The following is a 24,820-nucleotide window of genomic DNA, read 5'->3' on the forward strand; positions in this document are numbered from 1 at the left end:
TTCGGAGCACATTAAGTTCTTCAGTCCCTGTAAAACTCCACCAGTGAGACACCATATCAAATATGCAGAGTTCATCCTAGTCCTTTCATGCATCATGCAATTACATCAGGCTTTCTCTTTATATAAGAAGCTATTAGCAAATGTCCTGTTAATGACCAACTTTGGCAGGTTACAGGGAAGCATTTCCTCCCGTGCCTTCTTTTTAGAATATTTCCTCTGTCAGAACATTGTCCCTATTAAGTAGACAGAAATAATAAAGGAACTGATTCTTCAGTTTTTGGGATGTGCCATGTTTTAGTGCACATTCTGCCTATGATCTGAGACATTCAGCCCATTAATTTTGCTTGTCCATTTGATAATGGCTGATATATTTCTCAACTCCATTCTCCTGCTTCTACCTGTAAACTTTGATCCCCCTACTAATTAGGAACATACCTATCTCTATCTTATATTTACTTGATGACTTAGCCTCCACCTCCTCCTGTGGCAATGAGTTCCACAAATGCACCACCCTGTGACTGAAGAATCTCCTCCTTATCTCAGTTCTAAAGGGTAGTCCTTCACTCCTACTAGTGGAAAATCTCCACATCCACTCTCTCCAGGCCTCAGTATTCTAGATGTCTTTTTCCTGACAATTGGCAGTGGTTTCAATTAGATTCTTAATTCCAGATGTTTGTTTGAAAGCAAATTCCACCATTTGCCCTGCCTGGAATTTGAACCTGATTCCTTCAGGAAGTTAGCTGAGTTTCTGGAACGATTGTCGAGCAATAATATCACTAGGCCATTACCTCCCGTCTTCTTTGCTTTCCTCTAGATACCTGCCCTTTGTAAAATATTTTGAAGCATCTATTTCTTTGCACATGGTGCCAGAATATTCTATGCAGAATGTATTAAAGAGCTGATGACTGTCTCAGGATTTCAAACAATATATTATTGATTCTCTAATTATTTTTGCCCTATATGTTATCCCGATTGATTAGGAAGAGTGTTACATGTTTTATTAACAAAATGATTCTAAATAATCTGAGGAGTTCTTATATTCTACATTTTTACAAAGGAGTTTAATACTGCACATTTGTGTATAATGTGCAATAAACCAAAAACTTGTTTGTGATTATTATTGTCATTATCACTAGGTATACTGGAATTCATTAGTATAGCAGTCGGCCTGGTCAGCATTCGTGGTGTAGACAGTGGACTCTACCTCGGAATGAATGAGAAGGGAGAGCTATATGGGTCGGTAAGTCCAAATTTGTGTTTTCGGTAGTTTTCAATGCATTTCACTATGGCAACAGGTAGTGAGTTTTATTTAATTGTGTTTAATAACTTTGGTTACTTGTCCATTTCAAAGAAATTAATAAGTGTTTAATTATAAACAACCAACATGGGAACATAATGTGAACATAAGTTAAAGTTCTTTTTTCCAAAACCACATGCAAAGCAAACAGTTTCAAGGCTACATTGTCACATTAAAGACACTGTATCCTTTTTGTGAGCCTATCTAGGCTGTATTTCAAAATGATCCATGGTTTAGTTTATAATGTATGCCAACCTTTGTGGACCAACAAAAGCTTTAGTGTCTCATTTTATTGACCTACAGACTGCGACTTTAAATCAAAAGTACATTACTTTCTCATTGCTGTTCTTTGCTTTCTTTTGTTGCTAATGTGTAATTCTGCTACACTTTTTGTTGTTACATCGTGTTTCTACAACTTGCAAATAGCTCAGCATTTCTTACATTGTTAACATAATTTCATTAAAGCGTGATCTGCTAGAATGGAATGCAATAAGAAAATATCATTTGGCCGGTGAAATCTGTCCCTTCCCAATTAATAATTCGACTTCTCATGGGAACTTCCTAATTTACTTAATCTACTGAGGGAACCAAAAGACCAACTACAGGTGAAGCCTTCATGATGATGAAAAATGAAATTACTGTGTGACCCCAAAGGCAATCATGCATTATTCAGTCTTCACTGATTGCATACAATGTTCAAAATTCCAGTTTGTCAAGAAATCAGACAAGTTTAAACAAACACAAGTGTATTACATTAAACAAAGTATATCCAAGTACTTGATAACAGTTTAGTTTCTTTTGGTGGCTATCAATAATCAGATATTTCTCTTTCTTCCACTTTTGTTAATGGTTATTCATGAAGTTGTCATGTTTCTAATTTCACTCTGTTTTTGTTAACTCCAATTATATCTTACCTTCGCCCATTTAACTTATTTACTCAAATCCTTTTTGAATCTTGTAAAATAATCTTTAACTCCAGTTACCACTGGTTGTCAAGTTGACCCAGGTTCATTTATCATCAGCTTTTGCTTTCTATCGCTAAGCTAATTTTCAAACAGCTAACTAATGTCCCATTAATTCCATGTCCCCTTTATCGTCTTTAAAAGTCTAAGAGACAGAACTTTATCTTTTGAAAATATAAGTAATTATGTCTTTGGAATAGCTCCTGTCCACTAATTTAGTTACCTCCCCAAAGAATTCCACTGAATTTGTGATGCATGACATATTGCTTCTAAAACCACAATGACTGCTCCTTATGGCTCCTCTGGTTTTAGAACTTAATGATAACTGCACCCGAAGTACAAATCCCAGAAGAAAGGAGTGTCATGGTTGTAAAACATGTTTTATTCAACTGGGAGCTTTATCAATCAATAAATATAAAGGTTATGCAGACATAACTTCCATACTTAGTAGTTTTGCATCTGATGTGGATCTGAAGGGCATGAGGTACACTGAAAGAACAGCACAGTAGGGATAATTTTCTTCTTTGCCACTGGAACGGTAACCTGGCAGAATACCTTACTCACCAACTTCACGAGATGTTCAGTTTACATCCACATGAAGATGCAAAATTTACCTGATTTCTCAAAATAATTTTATGATCTTTAAAATTAACCAAAGAAATCCCTCAGAACATTTTCCAAACTTCCAGTCAGCTGCCATGACACATTCCCTTTGCTTATTCTCAGTGCATTCTTGATAATTAGTTCTGTCATGTTTAACTGTAATCCTTGTCATCATTTTCTCCACCTTTTCCTCCTTTCCAGTACTGGTTCTTTATGTATCATTAGAGACTGTCTTCTTGCTTAGGGATTTTAAACTCAGAAATCCTTGATTCTAGAGTTCTAGTGCTTTAACTTGAAATGTTTCAAGACATTCTTTGATTGAAAGCCCTTGATTTCCCCAATCTATTTGATTGTCATTCACAACTTATGAATCCTTAATTAATTGCTTTGGTGAGGTTAATTGATTTGTAAAATATTCCCCATTTGGGTTTTTAAATTCTTCATTTATCCCATCCTTTCTTTTGCCTCGTTTTGGTTTACTTAAGCATAATTTACAAACTTTTCTTTCCTAAAAAACACTCAGCTATTTTAATAATTTTATTTCTGTTTTGAGGTCCTTAACTTGACATGAGATGTAAACTGCTGATTTCTCAACCGTAGCACCAGATACTTCACTATGAGTGGATATATAAAGTTAAAAATCACACAACACCAGGTTATAGTCCAACAGGTTTAATTGGAAGCACTAGCTTTCGGAGCGCTGCTCCTGCTTCCAGTTAAACCTGTTGGACTCTAACCTGGTGTCATGTGATTTTTAACTTTGTACATCCCAGTCGAACACTGGCATTTCCAAATAATGGATATATGTAATATTTATGTCTCCAACCCATTTTTATTCTGTTTCCTTTCTACAACTACAGCCTTCTAATGAATGCTCTCCATTTATCTGTATATGTGGAAGAGACAGAGAGAGAGAGATTAAATTATTTTTGTCTAGTATTTTTAATATAAGACCAATTTTGATATGTCAATGCAGACCTTATTTGTCCATACTTGCCAATATGATGATGTTCTGTACGCTTGCATTCTCAAAATATTCCTAGCTTCCCAAATGTAGTGGTTCTTCTTGTCCAATCCTTCAAATCCTCTCAGAATTACAAGTTCTTTCAGAACATCATGACTATGTCAAAAGCTTAGGTTGTTGTTAGCCTGATGAAGGAGCGGCGCTCCGAAAGCTAGTGTGCTTCCAATTAAACCTGTTGGACTATAACCTGGTGTTGTGTGATTTTTAACTTTGTACACTCCAGTCCAACACCGGCATCTCCAAATGAATTAGATTGCTGTGTTTGTTTCCTGAGTCTTCCAAGACTCGATGCCAAATGTCAAGATCTCAGCCTTATTCTTCACCCCATAACCCCACTTTAACTAGCCTCTGTCCCATATGTCTTTCCCTTCTGAAATGTTGTTAGGGTCCAGTTCTCAGAAATCTTAGTTTCATGACCCTCAGACCACAGATAACCCCAGTGTCTAATTGTACCTGTTCCATTTCAGGTACCACCTACCAACTGATTCCTGCATGACAACCTAACAGTGCATCTCTTGTTTTGTTTCTGGCTCCCCCACCTATTCTCTTTTAGACTGAATGTCTACCATAGCTCAACTTCTTTCTCTTGCCCACATGTTCTGTTGTGGGTCCCAGACAGCCCTATCCTTGATTGTACTCAGACAAACACGGGAAAAGTGATGCGAACAAAGACTTTAAGTCACTTTCATATCTCTCAAGAATGTATCTGACATTAAACAGACAGTGGTCTTTGGAAAATACTTAAATAATTTGGATCATGTACCTGGTCAGGATGTAGCATTTTAATGGAAACCAGAATGGACAAGTCAGGTAAACCAGTGACTTCTTAAGCACCTTCTGAAATCTCCAGTGATGTGAGCAGGGAAGTGTGATGGCCCCAACCTTGTTCCTCTTCTTTAAGGAAGTGTTCAGGAACATGCTTCAGGAATAATGGAGGCCTCTTCAACCTCTGGCATCTTCAGGTTCATCTGAAAACCCAAGAAAAACTCATCCATGTGCCTCCTTTCACTAATGACTGTGCTCTCCTGGCCCACAGGCAGTCAGATCTGCAATATATGGAAACATTTTCTCCTGGCAGCACAACTTTTTGTGCTAAAACTCGAAAGTTTAAAGAAAACTGAAGATCTGCATCAGGCTGCATCCAAAAAGAATATAGATAAGCATCCTCAAGGGAACTGTAATGAATTATCTAAAGACGTCATACATTTCTATTTGTGGAGCATCGTCTTGTCTGATGCTATTATAGATAAGGAAGTCGACAATATGCTTTCTAAAGCAAGCAATACATTCATCTGATCCTACAATAAAGTATGGAGCAACCGCAGTCTTATAGCACAAACTAAATCAAAGTTCAAAAAGCCTAGTCCTCATCACCCTTCGGTATGTCATTGAGCCATGGGTCCGGTACTGTGTGCCCACCTTTCAACGTATTTCAATCAAGTACTACCTCACAGCATCCTCAAGATGGTAAGGCCACATTGCAACCTTTGAAGTCCAGGAAACACTCAACATTTCCAGCATCAAGGCCACCCACCAACAAAGGGCAGATCACATTTTTCCAGATGGCTGACAGCTGTCTGCTCAAGTCTGTGTTGTACAGAGAACTGATCACTGGTAAACAGAATGAGGGGGTTTTATGTATTCTCTGAAGGAGCCCCTCCCTGTGTCCCAGGGAGAACTGCAGGCCATAGGTCAGAATGCTTGGAGATGACATATCAAGAGGGCTATAGACAACTTTGCGATCAAGCGAAGAATCAACACAGAAGAAACATTGGTGGAGAAGGGAAGACCCAGTTGTCCCAAGTAGTGCCTACACCTTTACTTGTCTAGTGCAGCAGAATCTGCTGATCACTGATCGGCTGGAGTAGCCAACAACCTTTCTAAAATCATGATCTGTGAAGAAATACCAAGAGAGATAAAAGAACCACACAGATACTTCAGTCAGGGAGAAGGAGGAGCTATTAGACATAATCTAATAAAACAGGAGGTATTAAAGAGTTGAATGTCTTTGAAAATTGATTAATACCCAGGACAGATTTTTAAGCTTTTTTTTGCGCTGTTAAGGGAAGTCAGAAATAATTCAAACTAGAGAAGTCTGCATTTGGGAAAGGCTAGCAAGGCAATGGGGTGTACAATTTGGGTAGAGGCGTAGTGGTGATGTCACTGGCCTATTAGCCAAGCAAACTAAACTAATGCTCAGGGGTGAAGAATGCAAATCCCAACTTGACAGCTGATGGATTTTAAAATTCAAAGAAGAATTCTAGAATATAAACCTAGCCTTAGTAATAGTGACCTTTCATGATCAACTAGGCGAAAGTGAGGACAGCAGATGCTGGAGATTAGAATCAAGATTAAAGTGGTGCTGGAAATGCACAGCAGGTCAGGAAGTATCTGAGGAGCAGGAAAATCGGTGTTTCAGGCAGGAACCCTTCATCAGGAAAGAGGCCTCATTCCTAATGAAGGGTTTCTGCCTGAAACACCGATTTTCCTGCTCCTTGGGTGCTGCCTGACCTGCTGTGCATTTCCAGCACCACTTTAATCTTGACCTTTCATGATCAGTCAATCATTGATCGTTAGAAAACTCATCTAGTTCCTCAGGGAAGATAACCTACCATCCTTGCTTGGTCAGGATCATGGGACACAAGATCCACGGCAATGTAATTGAACTTAACCATTTACCAGAAGCTCAAGCGGACTGACCACGTAGATACAATGGCTACAAGAGCAGGTCAGAAGCTCGGAGGACTGCAGCGAGTAACTTACCTCCTGTCCACGATCTACAAGGCACAAGTCAGGAGTGTGATGGAATGCTCCCCACTTGCCTTCCCATGAGTACAGTTCCAAGAACACTCAAGAAGCTTAACACCATCTAGCACAAAACAGCCTGCTTGATTGGCACCACATCCACTCCCTCCACCACCAATGCTCAATAGCAGAGTGTGTACTATTTCCAAGATCCACTGCAGAAGTTCAGTAAATATGTTTAGATTTCATCTTCCAAACCCACGATCACTTCCATCCTGAAGACAAATACAACGAATATAAGAGAACATTACCACATGAAAGTTCTCCTCCAAACCACTACCATCCTGATTTGGAAATATATCACTGGAAATATATCACCATTCCTTCAGTGTCACTGGTGCGAAATCCAGGAACTTCCCTGTCTAATGGCATTATGGGTCTACCTACAGCACATGGACTGAGGCAGTTCAAGAAGACAGCTCAATATCACCTTCTCAAGATCAGCTAGGAAAGGAAAATGACTACTGGCCAGCCAGTGATTCCTATCAGTGAGTAAAAAAATGCACTTTGCAATGTACTAGATGTACAATCATTGACCAATAATACCCACATTCTACAAAAGCATGAAGGTAAACTGGTCAGGTTGTCTTTATTTAGCTGAGACACTGAATGTAAGAGCTGACAGGTTATGGTGGAACTATATAAAAACACTAGCAGGAGTACTCTGGACAGCTCTGAACACTCCACTCTTGGAAAGGTGTTAGAGGGCATGGGCGGAATTTAGGAGGATTCTGGGAGAATGTCAATTACGAAAAAGGATTATTTTATTTCTTTTGAATAGAGGAGGTTGAAGGCACAACTAATTGAAATGCATAAAACTAAGGGTGCTCTAAGGCCCTTTGGCCCATTGAGTCTGTGTCTGTCAAAACAAGCATAACAAGCATTAACGATTCTAATTCCATTTTCTAGCTCTTGGCCCATAGCCTTGTCTACCCTGGCATTGCAAGTGCATTACTAAATATTTCTTAAATGTTATGAGGTGTCCTGCTTCCATTACCACACAGGCAGTGGTGAGTTCCAGATCCCACCACTCTTTGGATGAAAAGTCTTTCCCTCCTATCCACTCTAAACCTCATGCTTCCTGTCTTAAATCTGTGCTCCTGATTATTGATCCACCCACCAAGGCGAAAAGATTCCTCCTTTTATCCAACCCTGTAATCTTTGCATCTCAATCTTGTCTCTCGTCATTCTTCTCTGATCTAAGAAAACCGAACCACAGTCTGAGCAGTTTTTCTTCCTAAATAAAATTCTTCAGCTCAGGCCACCTCCTAGTAAATCTCCTTTGCATTATTTCCTGTACTATCACACCTCTCCTTTAATGTGGATTCCAGAACTGTGCATAATGCTCTAGCTGTGGTGCAACCAGCTATTTTCTATACAGTTCCAGCATGACCTCCTTTTCTGTTAAGCTCCAAGGATCATTTTGCCTACCTGACATGCCCACCAAAGTCCTCTTTGATCCTCAGTGCTTCCCAGGATCCTGCTGTTCTGCACATATTTCCTCACCTTATTTGCCCTGCCCGAGTGCATCACCTCACCCTTATCTGGATTAAATTCCATTTGTCACGGATTAACCCAGCTAATACATCATCCTGCATCCAGCTTATTTACCATCCCACCATCTTTCATATCATCTGGGCATCCCTTCTGATTGTTGCTCTAACCTGAGCTGGCAACCTCAGACCAGGCTGGCATGGTCTGATGTCGTGGCTTCCACTGCCAGGCCGGTGGAGGAGAAAGTCTTGTCTCCACACTACCCCATCCAACAGGGCCTCAAGAACCCTGCCCACAAGCTGGGTGTCTGTCATGTCCAGGGTCAATGTCAGTAACTGTAGGGCAACAATGGATTGACCACATTTATTTGGGTGTGCAACGACCTTTTAAAGATGCTGCCAGTCAAAGCAGAGATCTCCGGTGAGTGGTGAGTTGCTCCTGTAGCAAGATGGGGCAGAAGTCGGATGTGATACTCACCATAAGGGCCGAACTGTCAATTAACATGGTGAGTTTGGTAAGATATGGCCCCATGGTGAAAATCACTGCGGTAAGATCAAAGTGACTTGCACTTTGCAAAAACAACCATAGAATTCTGCCTTTTGTGGGTGTTCAGCATTGGAACAATTTATTTAAAGTGGATAGTCAGATGCCTGAAAATATTTCTGAAGAGTTTGGACTGGATTTTCATCTTTGTGATTGTACTGGGAGTTTGGAGAATTCCCAGTTCAGTACACCCATATTGGGACAATGTGCAAGTAAAGGCAGGGTGTGGGGTGATAATGGGAGCTGTCTCACCAGAGATGGGGACCATGAACAGTGAGTCCATTAAATGCTGGCTCATCTCCACAGAAACTGTGGAGGCCATGACATGACTGTTTATCCCTGCAGTAGAGCTAACCACCAGCAGCCCATACCTATATCCTGTAAGGGAGAAACTGAGGTTGCTAGGAATAGTGCAGGGAATCTCGGAATCAGGTCCGGCCCCCATTTTTATCCTTCCATAGAGCCCCTTCAATTCCATGAAAATCCTGCACCTTTTAACTTATTTCATTTTAAGCATTGATTTCCCAATTCTGAGTGAAAGCATAATTCCTTGATGAGGTACAAATGCTTTCAAATTTAACCTGTCCATTTGAATTGAGCAGAGTAATAATAACTACAGGGGAGTAAAGTATACGCAAATACAGAGTCATAGAGTCACAGAGCTGTACAGACCCCTTCAGTCCAACTCATCCATGCTGACCAGATATCTGAAATTAATCTAGTCCCATTTGCCAACATATGGCCCATAACCCTCTCCAACCTTCATATTTATAAACCCATCCAGATGTCTTTTCAATGTCGTCATTGTACCAGTCTCCACCACCTCCTCTAGCAATTCATTTCATACATGCACCACCCTCTGCATGAAAACTCTTTCTCCTCTTGCCTTAAACCTATAGTGTTTAGTTTTGGATTCCACTCCCCAGGGGAAAAGACCTTGGCTATTCACCCTATCTATGCCCCTCTTAATTTTAAAAACATTGAAAGAGGTTTGTAATACCTGCAGATGTAGATGGGTCCCAGACTGTTGAATACATCTTTGAATTACAATTGTTTCTCACTTGTATCGTGTATTTATTTATCTTCAGAGATTGCAATTACCTAATTTCTTCACTTGGCAAATTTTCATTTATAGTGTAGTTTATAACTAGTTATGGAGAGTGAGCTTATATTTTTATTTGCAGTGACTCTGTGCATTGCAAGAGAATAAATTACGTTAAACCCCAGCAGCAGCTTTGAACATGGAGTATTAAAAAGGGAGACATCCAAGTGATGCAAAGTGTGATTGGGATGATGAATGGCAGTCGACAAATGAAACAGCAGATTGAGAAAAAAAGTCAATATTTTCTACTGAGTGGGTAATCTAAGTCTTCTTTATACCTGCAAATGCTCCAAGACTTATGCGAGGATGTGCTATTGTTGAGTCTTTTCTTTGCGAAATATGCATCTAGTTTTAGATTTAGCTATAGAAGCAACATTTATCATGAAAACTTAGGATTCCTTTCATTAGCAGACAAAATACAATCAATTTTACCCAAAATACTGACTGTTGTCACAGTTATCCCAATGGGTGATGGGGTCTGGAAAACATGGGTCTGTGCATTAGCACACAATCTCCTAAAACAACTTTTGTTGTTGAAATTGGGTTATGACTTTTGTTCATGTGCACTTTTACAATATAAGTCATGTTCTCTCTGGATGAGTTCACATGCTTTTAAATGGGGTTTACATTATGGGAATAATTGATTGAAGACAGTGGTTTGTTTGCCTCAGGGGTGTTGCTACTTAGAGCCTTCTGCTGTGTAATACTGCATCTAATCTGTGTATATTACTATAATACATGATGATCAAATGAAGCAGATCACATCCTGAAACCCCACTAAATAAATGCCACCTTCTGGAATCTTACGCACATTACATCAAAAGCATGAATTACAAATAGGATAAAATAGGTTCCTGCTGCTGCTTGCAATCTGGATTTTTAATTAATAGAACAACATTAACAATAACAAAAAGCCAAATAGATTAGTGCTCTTTGTACAGAGTGACATTTTACTGATTGAATGCACACCACTACTTTTTATGGTAATACATTTGCCGTAGCACATAAACACAGACATTACAATTTCAATGAATTACAATTTCAAATGTTTGTTTTTAATATAATGACATTCAAAACATAACATTACCGTAAATTGCACTTTGGAAGTAACACACATTAGCATTAATACACAAACATACAAAGAAAGAGACACCAAGTCACGTTTAAACAATGGACTTTTTTGAAACAAAACCTTTAATAGATAAATATTGAATAAAAAATTCATAAATAAACATTATACTGAAAAATATTATTGTAAGTAATACACTGTATGGCTTGGTGTTGATAACTACAATGAACCCACATTTGTAAACACATTTCTATTGATCTCAACTGTGATTGCATTTTGGTGCTGAAATTATCATTGGAATTCAAAATAAAGTCAGCTAGGATTCCTGATTGCTGTTTACTCAACTCCCATCAGAATATATATATATATGTTATATATATTTATATATATATATAAAATATATATATGAGTGAATGTTTGGGGGGATTATACTTGGATTTGACTATCATAATTCGAGTTGACTAACCCATTGAGACACACTTTTGAGATTGAGTTCACTCATGAAAGTAGACATTTGTGTGAGATGCTGCGCAATGACTAACAACCTTCAAGTATGAAATAGAATAGGCTGAACCTATACTTTATCGTTGAAACAAAGAATATTGTGAATGTATTGACACCATTGATGGTATGAAGTGTTAAAATATTAAAATTAATCTCACTACTTTATCCAGGTATTAGGTTGTGAATTAACTTCTCTGCAGGAAAACACCACAGAAACTAATTAGGTGAACTTTTGCTGTCTGATATCCTGTTGTTTCTCACTTTTTTGATGGTTTTTCAGATATAATAAGCCAATTAAAACATGCATTTTCTGTTTCCATTTCGGTGTGTTTTGTTTCCAATAACAAGCATGCAAGTATATATTACATGAATAAATTAGTTCATATTTGCTTGAAATGTTTTTTTCCAATACAGAAATCCAGCAGATTGTGATTCCATTAAAACTGAGATGTATATTTCCAGTGAGAATTTCTTCCATGCCACTTGTCATGTGATTCAGTTCCCTGCAGAGAGTACAAAAACTGGATTTAAATTAGTCTCATGTTTCCTGTAGAGCTACAAGCAAATACACAGCACTTGACCTCTGTTTTACAATGAAGCAGAAAAACAAATCAGTTAATCAAGAACAATCCTCTCCAGGGATATGCTGAGATGGCAAAGAATGAATGAATAAGCTGAGCAAAAGCTACACATTACATAATGTAACTGATCTAATAAGAATTTTTTCTTCAGAACAAGTAGGGTATAGTTATGAACATTGATTTGGATTCATGCAGTTGGAGGAATATACTATAGCATTGGTTGGAAGAATTTCAGATATTTCTGGAATGTCTTACTAAGTTACATATATATAGAGATACAGAGCTTATTTGGTTCTTCTTATCTTGCCCATCCATAAAATTCTTGCATGGAACCAATAAATGAAGATCTAGATGGTGTATGGAACCTGCCAACCTGCACATCTAGACTGAGTCATTGTTGGATTCCATGATTTCCTCAATGCTTGTAAAGTGTTCATCTTCATTTTTCAATGTGGATGTTCATTCCATCTATGAGTCACTCTTTGTGCTAAAGAACTACTTGGCATCAATTTGCCTTATTCTAATATGACCCAATATAGTCTTTGCCTTACTCTCGTTATTTAATGCAGTATTCCAGATGTATCGTTTTTGTATTTCTACACCTCTGTAAGATATTTCATTTAAAATTTGAAAATCCATTCTTTTCTTGGGCTGTGCTCTTCCTCAGTCGTTCAATTTTGAGGTTTTCAAGTATTCTTTGTAATTGAAGCTCTACAAAGTTTGGGCTGTTCTATTTAATTTTGCAGGATTACATGTATAATAGTTTCAAACCTGCAAAAATGTGGTTTATAAGCAAATACACAGGCCTATCATGAACATTTTACTGTGAAATACATGGTATAATTTTTTTTGGCTCAATTTTTCTCCCTTTTCTTAAAACAATGATTCTTTCTAGGGGTGAGGCTCCACAGACACCAGACCTTCATGCCTAGGTACAGCCAGCTAAAATGTCTGCTCGAAATGTGTGAAACTGAACCTGGGGAGGCTGAATATCAAGAACGAATTCTCATAAATATCCAGTTTAACTTCAGAAGAGCCAGCAATACTCAGAAAACTGGCCAAAATATGATTTACACTGTTTGGCTTGATTTCACTGAAAGATGAGTGGAAAATTCCCACATCCCCTGGGACTAAGGACTATAGAACTATTGAGAAAACTCTGCAGCAATGCACCATCCTGTCTCTGTTCCAAATTCGCCTATATGTTATTTGCATGAGTGTGTATCTTATCAGATTTGTCCTCTTCCAAGCATTGGACTGTTATGATCAATTAAGGCACTCTACAGTTGAATTGGCCGACACCAAACAACTCAGCATAGGTTATTGAGTCAGGACGTAGTTTCATTTTATATGAGGTACAGAATTTATCTGTGAATCTTCAGGCTGCTGTATTTTGAGTTATTTTTATTACTTACTAGTACTGCTATAATACATGTTTCTTCAAGTGGTGTGAATTGCCTTTAGAACATTATTTGTAGAATGCAAACTTTCCTTACCTATATTGGCTATGACGTGATTCCACCTCATTAGTTTAAGTGGCGTGGCTATTGTGCGATTTTCTTATAATGCGAGATTGCACGAGAATGGAACTGTATTGTGATATCAAGGCTGACTAATGCAAATTTTCATTATTTGTGGCTTGAAACATGTCATTATAACAGAGAGCATTAGTTCCCGTCACCCCTGCTATTGATTGCTTTTAAGAAATGAGATTCGGCAAGGACTGTCAGAATTGCACAAAGATGGTGAAGAGTCCCAAACAAGAAATTATGTGTGATGTAATTGGCTTGCAAAAAACATTTACTGCTTATAAATCTAGTTGAACAAAGCACGTCAGGAATATCTTTAGATCAAAACAATACATACCAGCAAATATGTTCTGACACACATTCATTTCTTTACAGCAAATAAAAAAACATATATTTAGAAATACAGCATCTTTCTAACAAGTTGAATTGTGCTGTACCATTTTGGTGTTTTCCGATACCTCCTCAGTTGTTTGGGGATTTCCTGCTGTCAACCCCCAGTCTAGATCTCCTCCATTATCAAATTCTAATTGTAACCCATCTCTAAGAATTCCTTGTCATCAATAACACAATTAATGAACCCACTTTTGTTTGACATAAGCTCTCAAGTAGCAGTTGTGAAATTAACACCATTTGGCTCCAGACATCAGTATTCCTCTCCCTTCTTGTCAGATCCTAAATTAAAAAGCTGATGAATCATGATTTAATTACCGAAAGTTAGGAAGTGGGGTTCCAACTGTGACACCTATAATACAGATATAAGTGTGAGGACCTGACAGGTCTGAGAGGTGAGGTTTTGAACATTTCATTGTGCTCTTCACTGTGGAGTACTAGTTATTAACAGCAGCCTTCAGTTCCCTTTTAATTCATAATGTGCAAGATTTTCTAGGCCCACAAATACCAGCAAAGCCAAATATCCTATTTCTGGTGCCAGCTATTTTAAGGGGAGGTGGATTGTTGTCCAACAGGGCTGCCTTCATCACAACGTGACCAGCCCATTAGGCTCACTAACAGTCTTGTTAAGTGCATTGGCAGGAAACCAACAGAAACTTTTCCAGGCTGCCTCCAGTTTCCTGTCTCAACAGGGGCAATTTGGTTTCCTGGAGGCAGGCAAGAGAGAAACACAGATCTACCTTAGCAACAGAATGATTATTCTGAAGTAACATGATTAATCTCCCTTCAGTATTCGCTTGGGGTCAAAGATGACTTGCTTCTGCTCAAATTGATCCGCTTTGGGATGGCTGGTAAATTCACCATGCGATCTGCAGACTCTACCATATTATATTATATAATGCACCTTCTAAAAATGACTATCTCACCTTGTGCCAGCAAGTGTTAACCCAGGTGATGGGATCTCCCCTGCCAGGTGAAGAACGAGTAAAAGGCCCACATTGCCTCCTTTGCGGAAGGCCCTCAGTATTAGAGTAGCCAGCAGTCTTTCTCGAAATCCCAGCTCCTGTGACCTGCTGGCCAATCAGAAGCCAACAGTTTTGCATGGGAAGCAGCACAATGGAGAAAGCAGTGGTAACTGCCAGCAATGTACCCACTAGATTCCCAAAATCGGACGGTGACCCAGGCAACAGATGAGTGAATGTGTGATGGGATTGGGGTTATGGGGAAGGGCTGACTGGCTGGTTAGTCAGTGGTATAATAAGAAAAGGCTGTAGGTGGCAGTAGTGCCACCCCCACCCCCTGAGGGGTATCTCTCAATCAGGCATTGAGTACATAACAACCCAACAATGCAAAAGCTTGTTCTCCCAATTCCATAAGCAAACACAACCAAGGTTTTTGGGCTTTTGTTGCTCTCCATGTGATGGCTGTCCCATTGTAACTGTTGAATAAGTGGCTACAGAATGAACTCCTTAAGTGGGCATTCATCACATAAGGACAACTATGAGTCTGGTCACCCCAGACTCAATTGGTGAAGAGACAGGAAGGTGATGGGATTTCTATCCAGCACTTTCTAGTCCAATCAAATGGTTTCCACCTCTAAATGTACCTCAGGGAGTGTATTAAATTCCAAGCCCTGTAATACTTTTTCACTTATCAATTCCTCTACGTTGTAAGAAAAAGCCCATGTATGTAATCTTTTACAATAGATGTAATTCATTATGTAATTCATTACAATTCAGAGGCTACATTTCTAAGTGTCAGAAGTATTAAAAAATAAAGACTGCTCCACCCTTTTGTGAATTTGCTAATTTCTTTTTTATTTACTTTTCTGTACTGCTTATTAAATCTCATCCATATGAAAATAAATATGATTGATGCTAAGTTATAGGAGCCTAGTTTCCCTGAGGAATACTAACACAGTCACTGACACTTATTAGCATAATCATGGAGCCTAATACTTGATTTAGAACATTATCTGAGTCCAGTAAGGAACTGGACATTTTTTAGATGTCCTTGGAGAGCAGGGCTATGATGGCAATTGTTTTTCTGCTCTGTAGAATGTGATGATCATTAATATTACAGTAGAGATTTTGACTTTGTGCGTGCTTGAGCTACAATTTCCACCTTAGATCTGAAAAAGACAGTTCAATGAATATACAGATGAATAAAATGGTGGACACTGTTGATGGATATATTCCTTTCATAATAATTGACCTTCAAGTGCAAGTTATTTTGTTAAGGTATCCATTTTCCCTCAAGGTAAAATGTTTATATTTACTTAATTAGCACTATAGGAAGTAAAAATTTAATAATATAATGATTCCACTGCTAGTAATTTAAATATTACATTGCCTTGTCTTCTATTTTCACTGTGACTAGGCTAAACAATTTAACAATTTGCAGTATCATGTTCTCATTCAGCTTCAGCATAATGTTATAACATACGCTGCCCAGAAAGAGAGAGAGAGCGTGAGAGAAGCACGCTTATGATGTTATCCATCACTTCACTCTCTATGGAAAGAGGCAAGAGCAGCTGGACTATACAATCTGTAAATAAATCAAAGTAAACTAAAGCATAGTGCTTCTTTAGCTTGTTTCTGTTGTCTGAAGTAGTTAGAAGGTGCCATTTTGGAGAATATATTTGAATGTAAAATTTGTTTCTGGCACAACAGTACGAGCTGAATCTTTTTTTACTTATAGATTAAGGCATTTAGTTTACCTTTCTCATTTGTGCGATAACCTGACAGAATGAATTCCCCGCACACTGTAGGACCCATCAAATTTGATCAACTTTATTTCAATAAAGTGAAAATCTGGAGGGTTCTATAATGAGTGAGCAATCCATGTCCCCAAGTCACCATCCTGGGAATGTACTTGAACAATCTACATTAATCCATCTAGTTAATGTGTACTAATTGTAAACAATGTTTGATTCAATTATTTTTAAACTTAACAGTTTCAGAAATAATATTTTGATTCCGATTTCTTGCAGGAGAAGTTGACTGCAGAGTGTGTCTTCCGGGAACAGTTTGAGGAAAACTGGTACAATACCTATTCATCAAATGTATATAAGCATGCGGACACTGGAAGACGGTACTTTGTCGCATTAAACAAAGATGGAACCCCAAGGGAAGGGACTAGGACTAAAAGGCACCAAAAATTCACACATTTTTTACCGAGACCAGTGGACCCTGACAAAGTACCTGAATTATACAAGGGTGTGTTAAGCCAAAGTTGATGAAGACAATCCTTAAGTTTGGACCACTGAAAAGCAACCACTATATTGGTTCATGTGGTGGGTTCTAAATGATTAGCTGTGCCATCACATCAGCTCTACTGTTGCCAAACTTTGTCGCATGCATTGTGTATGGAGGCTTGGATGGGACACGCTGATTTTGTTCTGCACTTACAGTTTGTCCTCCCAGAGGTGAGCCTGTGCCCACTTGCTTGGTTGAAAAAAAAATAAATGTGTAAGAGGGAGGAATGTAATGAAATGCCGAGGAGAAAGCTGGCCTGATGCATGCTCCAAGATGGGACACGCTTTAAATTTTTTTGATCAGTTCTATTTCGTTATGTATCAGCATAGCTGCCATACTTTGATTCATCAGGATACTGGCTGGTGACATGCTCAAGCCCACGCTGCATTTATAATGGCATGGAGGACGCAATCGTACTTTAAAAATGATTTAAAAAAAGACAATTCATCTACCAGATCAATGGTACTACCCCATAGGGCTTTAAGCAAAGACCTCTTAGTAAAAAAAAAACAGAAAAGTTAAATTTATTTATAGAAATTCCAAAGGCAACATTATATTTATTTTATATATTTATTTATTATATAGAGTTTATTTTTAATGAAATATGTACAGGCCAGATAGGCATTTCGGAAGCTTTAGGCTTTGTAAGTGTAAAAATGCCAGTGGCCACTATGAACCTGTGGTAAGTTCATGTGAGTTAATGTAAAGGTGCATGGATATAAAAGGATTCCAGTAACCCCTCTGTTCTGAAAGTGACAATCTCTTTTGTGCCCAAATTATTGTAACACTATGAACACCACTCATTATATTGAGTATCACTCTTCTGACTGCTTGTTTTATGGCTTTCTTCCTCTTCTCCACCCTTCACCCTCCTGGATTAAAGATAAAGTTGGGTCTTTGGAAATGACCTTGTCTCTTTCATATCCAGTTCTATCAAATGCAGTTTTACAGTTCTATGTTAATACTGGGTATCTGGCTTATTCTGCATCTCAAAAGTAAGACATCCTTAACTGTTGCTGTTGTATAATTTATTACTAAAAGACTACAATTTTACAATGGATTTTGGTAGTAAAATATCTGGACCTGTATTCATGGTAAAGTGTTATCAGGATCAGCGTATCTTTTAGGTATTACAGTTCTAGGAAATTGGGAACCTCTGAAAAATGTTGAGTAATGGACATGAAATTTTTAAAAATCCTATTACATAATAATTATTACAATATAATTCTTAACATAGTTATATTGAAAAATGTTTTCTTTTGGACTGAGAAGTGTGTGAATTTTCCATAGCCTTAGAGGGAATGCTGAAGATTCTTGTGGTATTTTAGGTCTCTGTATTTAACAGCCTTTCTGAATATTGGCTCTGAACAACTGCAACTCTATGGTGCATTAGTTTGAATTCTTCAAGCAACCATTTCTACTGTAGTCACTGGGTAAAAGTAACATTAAGGCAGTCACATTTTCAGTGACATCTGAAAGGACTTGCTAGACACATGGTGCCCTTGTCCATTTGCCTGTGTTCAAACTAAGGTTGATATTGCCCTTTATCTGCAGGGATGAAAGTTGATAGAAAGCTAATATGTCATCCATAATAACTTGGCATTCAATCATATGTTCAAGTGGCAGGAACTTACAATGAAAACTGTACCATTGAAAATATTAGTTCCCAAAACCTGAGCAGAGCATAGGCAAACAAACTGCAGTCCTGATTTTATTTTAAATTAATATTGTCAACCAAACTTACAGTCCAGGCAATGAAAAGTTTAAAGAGCTTTGGAAATTTGTCTCGAAAAAGCAGCTAGGTTCCTGTTGTAATTGCCATACATCCTACTGCTGTGACTGCTTGTAGTTCTTTCAAATGTTTATTAATCATAAGGCACTTCAGGAGCATTCATCAGGAGCACAGTCCAGGAAAGATAATAGTGAGCATTGTGGACAGTTCATGAACTTAACTGTTCCAAATGAAACCCATTACTCGAATGTTGACCTGCCAAATGTCTTGTTTGAGTTACAGTCACTATCTCATTGATATTCCACTGGAACAATAGTTTGCATTTATATAGTGCCTTTAACATAGTAAGATATCCCCAGGTACTGAGCAGGATCATTATCAAACCAAATTGGTGCTGATGACAGAGGAAGGTGTTTGGGCAGGTGACCAGTAACTAAGGTAAAGCATCCATTTTAAGGAGCATCTTCAAGAAAGAAGAGGGAGAGGTGAAGAAGATTAGGGAGGGAGTTCCAGAATTTGAGTTTTTGACAGAGAACAGAGATCAAGGTGACATATTATGTCAGGTGCCATTGTGGCATATTATACTGATTTTTATTTTTCATGTTTATTTTGCTTTACATTTGTCTAGACACTGTTGAAAATGATGTGCTTTCTTTCTGCAAGCATCCCGTTTTGTTGATACGTTGTCCATGAAACCTTAGGGAAGTTCTGTCTTGGGTCCTGATTCTGTCAATGATATCATCCTCGCCTGTAGGGATGTGGTTATTGCATTTGGCAATAAAGGCCAGATTCCTTTATGTGCCCATCCTTAGTCGCTGGCAATATCCAAAGGTCACATGCATTCCATTTTTTTTTGGCCATTCCCTTTAAAAATAGTAAAAGCAGGCAAATCACACATCTAGCTGCTCGTCAACCTTTGATGAGCTGTCTGACTCTTAGGCACTGTACTGTATGTTTCAGGTTTAATGGAAACAATTGAGGCAATTATCATAAGGGGCTTTGACTCAATTCAGCCCCTTGAAGGCAGTATAGTAAATATATGTGGAACACCTTGAGATACCGGGCTGTGCTGATTAGTGGGAATTTCACCGAGGAATTATAATGTTCTTTTACCTTTGGGGCTAAAGTAGTGATACAAGCTTGATGGACTAAGAGTTGTAAAGGTAATAGTGATGTATAACAAATATATTTTATTCTGATCTTTGTCAATGTATCTGCCATATCTAAACATTCATTATATAATGTGCCATGGTTGATTTCCTGAAATGTGATTGGCTGGTAGGTGTGTATTATTGCATAACAGAGCACACCTAATTAAATATGTAATTTAATTAATAAATTAATATTGGACGATCAAGTATCATATCAGAGTAATGAAAATCTTTAAGTATTTAGGGGAGGCTGAATTATTTCAGATGACTTGTTTAGCTTGCCATAAACCCTGCTTTCCAAATACATTTGACTGCATTATGGGTGTTTCAAAAAATACTAGACTTGAGCTTAAGTTCAAATTTTATCTTCCTGTTTCCAACTGTATACAAATTACCTGTTTTCACATATTCTGTAGGAAAAACAATCAAATATCTTGCATCATGTGACTCTTTTGTGATATGTTTTAATGTTGCCCGAGCATGGCTGACAAAGTAGGATTAGAAAAAGGATTACAGACTTCCCCTTCACAATCAGTATTGTGCATCAAGTAGTATATCAACTGAGAACCTCAATTGACCAAAGTAAACGGATGGAGCCACATCTCTGTTTAGCAAGAAAGCTTGCCACAGCTTTTGTTAATGGGTTAGACTAAGTTACAACTGGACTATGCTGCAATGTTCCTTTTCAGCGCTGAGACCCTATAATTTTAAAGGCTCACTTTAAATGGTTTGGTCAAATGGTGTTGAGATGAATGCAGGAAACATTAAACTCCTTTTCAGAATCTCATTGTGACATTCAAACTCTAGTTTTAAATTTTGATCGGTTTACCAGAAAGTTGATCATTGTTTGACTTATTGTTCCTTTCTTCCCTTGGAAAAATTTACTGTTCTGCTTGGTACCATTCCTTCATGTCTGCTTACCAAACATGGATCCAAGTTATGGCCAGGAACTTGCCATGTAGAAAACCACAGATTTTCTTCCTGATACACAGTGGCAATAGCACACTGGTGCACAAATATATTAAGTCACTGGAATGTTCACTTTTCATAATCATTGTTTTAAAATCTCATCATTTATTTTCTTGAATTCTTAAATTTATGAACCATAAACACTTTTTGTCATGACCTCTCTCCACCAGAGGAAAAATAGAACAGATAGTATTTCCCACAAAAGGCCATGAAATTAGTAGGAATCAGCCTAGCAAGAACCACATGTTTATTCTTAAGCTGGACAAACATTCCAAGGTGCTTCACAAAGGCATAATTAAAAAAAAATGATTGCTGAAGTGGGAGATATTGGGGTCAGGTGATGGGAATGGCAGTAAAGCCTAGTCAAAGACATGGGCGTTATGAAATATCTTAACAGTAGAGAGGGAACAGAGAGAAGGTGGCAGTAGTCAAAGGAGGAGCAAGAGTATTCAGCAGAATGGCTACCAATATTATAAAATTGGAAAAAAATGTACAAAAGTGAGATGATTCAAGAGAGGTTATTGATAACATAGATAGGGAGGTGTTGAAGCGCTGGTATATGTAGAGTAGCATTTATTTGTCGTTTCTACCATATACAACTGATACAGTAAAAACGAGACAGGGTTCCTCCAGGGACCAAGGTGCCACATGGGCAGCACAAACTACACGATCATAAAGTGCATTAAACTACACAACATAAAGTGCATAAGAAGTGCAAAACTCACAAGTTACAATGTAATGGAAGACTGTAACAATGAGACTGATGATTTTCACTTATTGTAGTATTTAGAATGTAGAAACAGGAGTTGACTATTCAATCCATTAAACCTGCTCTGTCTTTCAATTCAATCATGGCTTCCTTTCACTTCAGTGTCACCTTTCTGCACCATCTCCATATGCTTTGATCACTGAATCACAGAATTGCTGCATAGCCCATTCAGCCCATTGTGAGTGCACTGGCTCTTTGAATGAGCATCATGACAGTGCCATTCTCCTGCCCTTCACTGTAACCCTGCACATATTTTCCATTTATGTAATCACTCAAAGTCCTCTTGAATGCTTTGGTTAAGCTAACCAACACACTCCTAGCTGGAGCATTCCTGACACTTTTTGCCTGATAACTCTAACCAGACGTCTCAAAACTTTGAAGCTTCAATTAACTCTCCTTCAAGCCTTTTTTCTTCCAGTTCCTAACTCAACTTCCAAAGGAGAACATTCCCAACTTCTCCAAACTATCTACATAACATGAGTTTCTCATCCTTGGGAATCATTCTTGTAACCTCTCCTGTACTGCATCCATGACATTCACGTCCTTCCTAAAGTGTAGCACTCAGAACTATACACAATATCCCATCTGAGGTCTAACTAGTGTCTAATACTGGTTCAGTCGAACCTCCCTATTCTACTTTATTAACTACGCTATTTACCTTCTGACTATCTTTAATGACTTACCACATATACACTCAGGTCTCTCAGCTCCTGTACACCCTTTAGAGTAGCCCCTTATATTTTGTACTGTCTCGTCATGTTCTTTCTCTCATCACCTCACACTCCCCTGCATTGAGCTTCATTTATCACATATCTGCAACTCCACCTTTTGAAATTCTACACCACCTTCCTCACAGTTTACAATTCTCTCAAGTTTTGTATCATATGCGAACTTTGAAATTGTCCTTTACACTCCAAGATCTATATCACAAACATAAATCGGAAAAGCAAGGTTCCCTGTATCCACCCCTCTGGAATTCCCCCACAAACACTCTTCCAGCCTGAAAAATACCCATTAACCAATACCCTCTGACTCTTATCTCTCAGCCAAAGTTTTTCCATATTGCCATTGATCCTTTTATTTCACATGCTATGAGATTTCTCACAAAACTGATGTGTGGCATGGTATTGGACATCTTTTGGAAGTCCGTGTACTCCACATCAATAGCATTACCATAATCAATCCTCTCTTTCATTTTTAAAAATAACTCCAGCAAATTAGTTAAACATGACTTTCCCTTAAGAAGTCCATGCTGGTTCCCCTAATTATCCACATTCACCCATGTGACTATTAATTCTCTTTAGAATGATTGTTTCTAGTTGCTTCCTTACTACTGAAGTAAAAATTAACTGGCTTGTAATTTCTGGGTTTATTTTTACAGCATTTTTTTGAGCGTGGGCATAATGTTTATAATTCTCCAGTCCTTCGACACGACCCTGAATCCAGGGAAGACTGAAAGATTATGACCAACGTATCTCCATTATCCATTTTCACTTGCTTCAGTATCTTTGGAGGCATCTTATTGAGCCCTTATCAACTCTAACTACCAACAGCTTGCCCAATATCTCATCTTTATCAGTTTTAAAACTCCTACTGACTGAGTTTCCCCTCCTGCCACCACGGCCTGTTTTAAATCTGCTTTCTTGGTAAAAACAGATGAAGAGTATTTATTTAGTATTTCAGCTGTGCCCCTGGCTCTATGTGTAAATCTCCTATGGCTCTTAATTGTCTATACTTCTACCACCTTTTTACTAGTTATGTGCCAATAGAAGACTTTAAGATTTACATTTATGATAACTGTTAGTCTGTTTTCGTAACCTGTCTATTTTTCTTATTTGTTTTCTAAACTTCATTCTGACCATTTTGTAATTAGCTTGGTTCTCAGTTGTATTCTCATTTGTCATAAGAACTCTAATTTTTCTTTATCTTAATTTTTATCTCCTTTTTCATCCAGAGAGCTCTGGATTTTGAGTTCTGACTGGAACATGTTCAATAATTGAGCTTCCACAATTCCCTGAGGTAAAGAATTCTAAAGATTCACCACCTTCTAAATGAAGAAAATCCTCCTCAGCTCAGTTTTAAATGGCCTCCCCTTTATTCTGAGGTTATGTCCCGCGTGGTTCTAGTCTCATCAGCCAGGGGAAATAACTGCTTCCACCATGTCACATTTTATAAGTTTCAATGAAATCACATCTCACTCTTTGAGGCTTGAGGAGTACTGATCCAGTTTCCTGAATCTTTACGTCTAAAGCAATCTCCTCATCCAAGGATAAGTCTGGTGAACTGCTGTTGTATTTTCTTATTTGATAGGTAGATCCTCACTTAGATAAGGAGACCAAAACCTTACACAGTACTCCAATATAGCCTCACCAATGCTGTATAACGCTGCAGTAAGAGACCTTCTGTACAGCAATCACCTTGTCATGAATGCTAACCTACCATTTGTCTTCTGTGGCACAGTAATTGTGCCACAGTGATTCTGGACTGGAACATTCAGGTTCAAAATCTCACCTGCCCTGCTTGCATGTCATAACATATCTGAACAGAATGGTTAAAAACATTTTAAGTTGTTTTGCAATGCAGTAGTAGTGTTTGGCTGGTGTTCCAGCCCTACCTTTGGGCTGGGAGATCATTGTTTAAGTCCCACCTGCCCTGGAGGTATGTCATAGCATGCCTGAACAGGTTGACTGTTAGTTTACCATTTGTCTTCTTAATAGCTTGCTGTGGCTGCATGTTAGCTGTATATGACGCATAGACAAGGACATCCTTTGGACAGCTGCACTTCCCAACGTCTCACCATTAAAGAAATAATCTGCCTTTTTGCTTTTTTTCTACCAAAGTTAAAAACTTCATACGTATTTGCATGATATTCTATCTGCCTTATTCTAATCTATTCACTAAGTCTGTCCAAGTCCTCTTGAAGCCTCCTGGATCCTGCTCACAAGTTACATTCCCAAAAGATTTACATAGATTGTGAACAGTTGTGGATTGAACATTGGTATCACATTAGTGACAGACTGCCACCTGAGAATGATCCAC

At 38.2% G+C, this 24,820-nt stretch overlaps 1 protein-coding gene across 6 annotated transcripts in view; it reads left to right on the forward strand.

The window, feature by feature from the left end:
* Positions 1–17,896, forward strand: part of LOC132816785 (fibroblast growth factor 9) — a 59,285-nt gene extending 41,389 nt beyond the window's left edge. For 3 of the 6 annotated variants that reach the window (XM_060826723.1, XM_060826725.1, XM_060826724.1), the window contains exons 3-4: positions 1,137–1,240; positions 16,896–17,896. In XM_060826723.1, coding sequence (XP_060682706.1) covers positions 1,137–1,240; positions 16,896–17,141 — 350 coding nt within the window. In that variant the 3' untranslated portion in view covers positions 17,142–17,896. Of the gene's footprint in view, positions 1–1,136; positions 1,241–4,439; positions 4,522–12,879; positions 13,043–16,895 lie in introns of those variants that run through there. The other 3 variants (XM_060826728.1, XM_060826727.1, XM_060826726.1) reach the window with 3 other exon arrangements.
* Positions 17,897–24,820: the final 6,924 nt, after the last annotated feature.

Source organism: Hemiscyllium ocellatum, chromosome 6 (genome assembly GCF_020745735.1).
Source record: "Hemiscyllium ocellatum isolate sHemOce1 chromosome 6, sHemOce1.pat.X.cur, whole genome shotgun sequence".
NCBI classification, from domain to species: Eukaryota; Metazoa; Chordata; class Chondrichthyes; order Orectolobiformes; family Hemiscylliidae; genus Hemiscyllium; species Hemiscyllium ocellatum.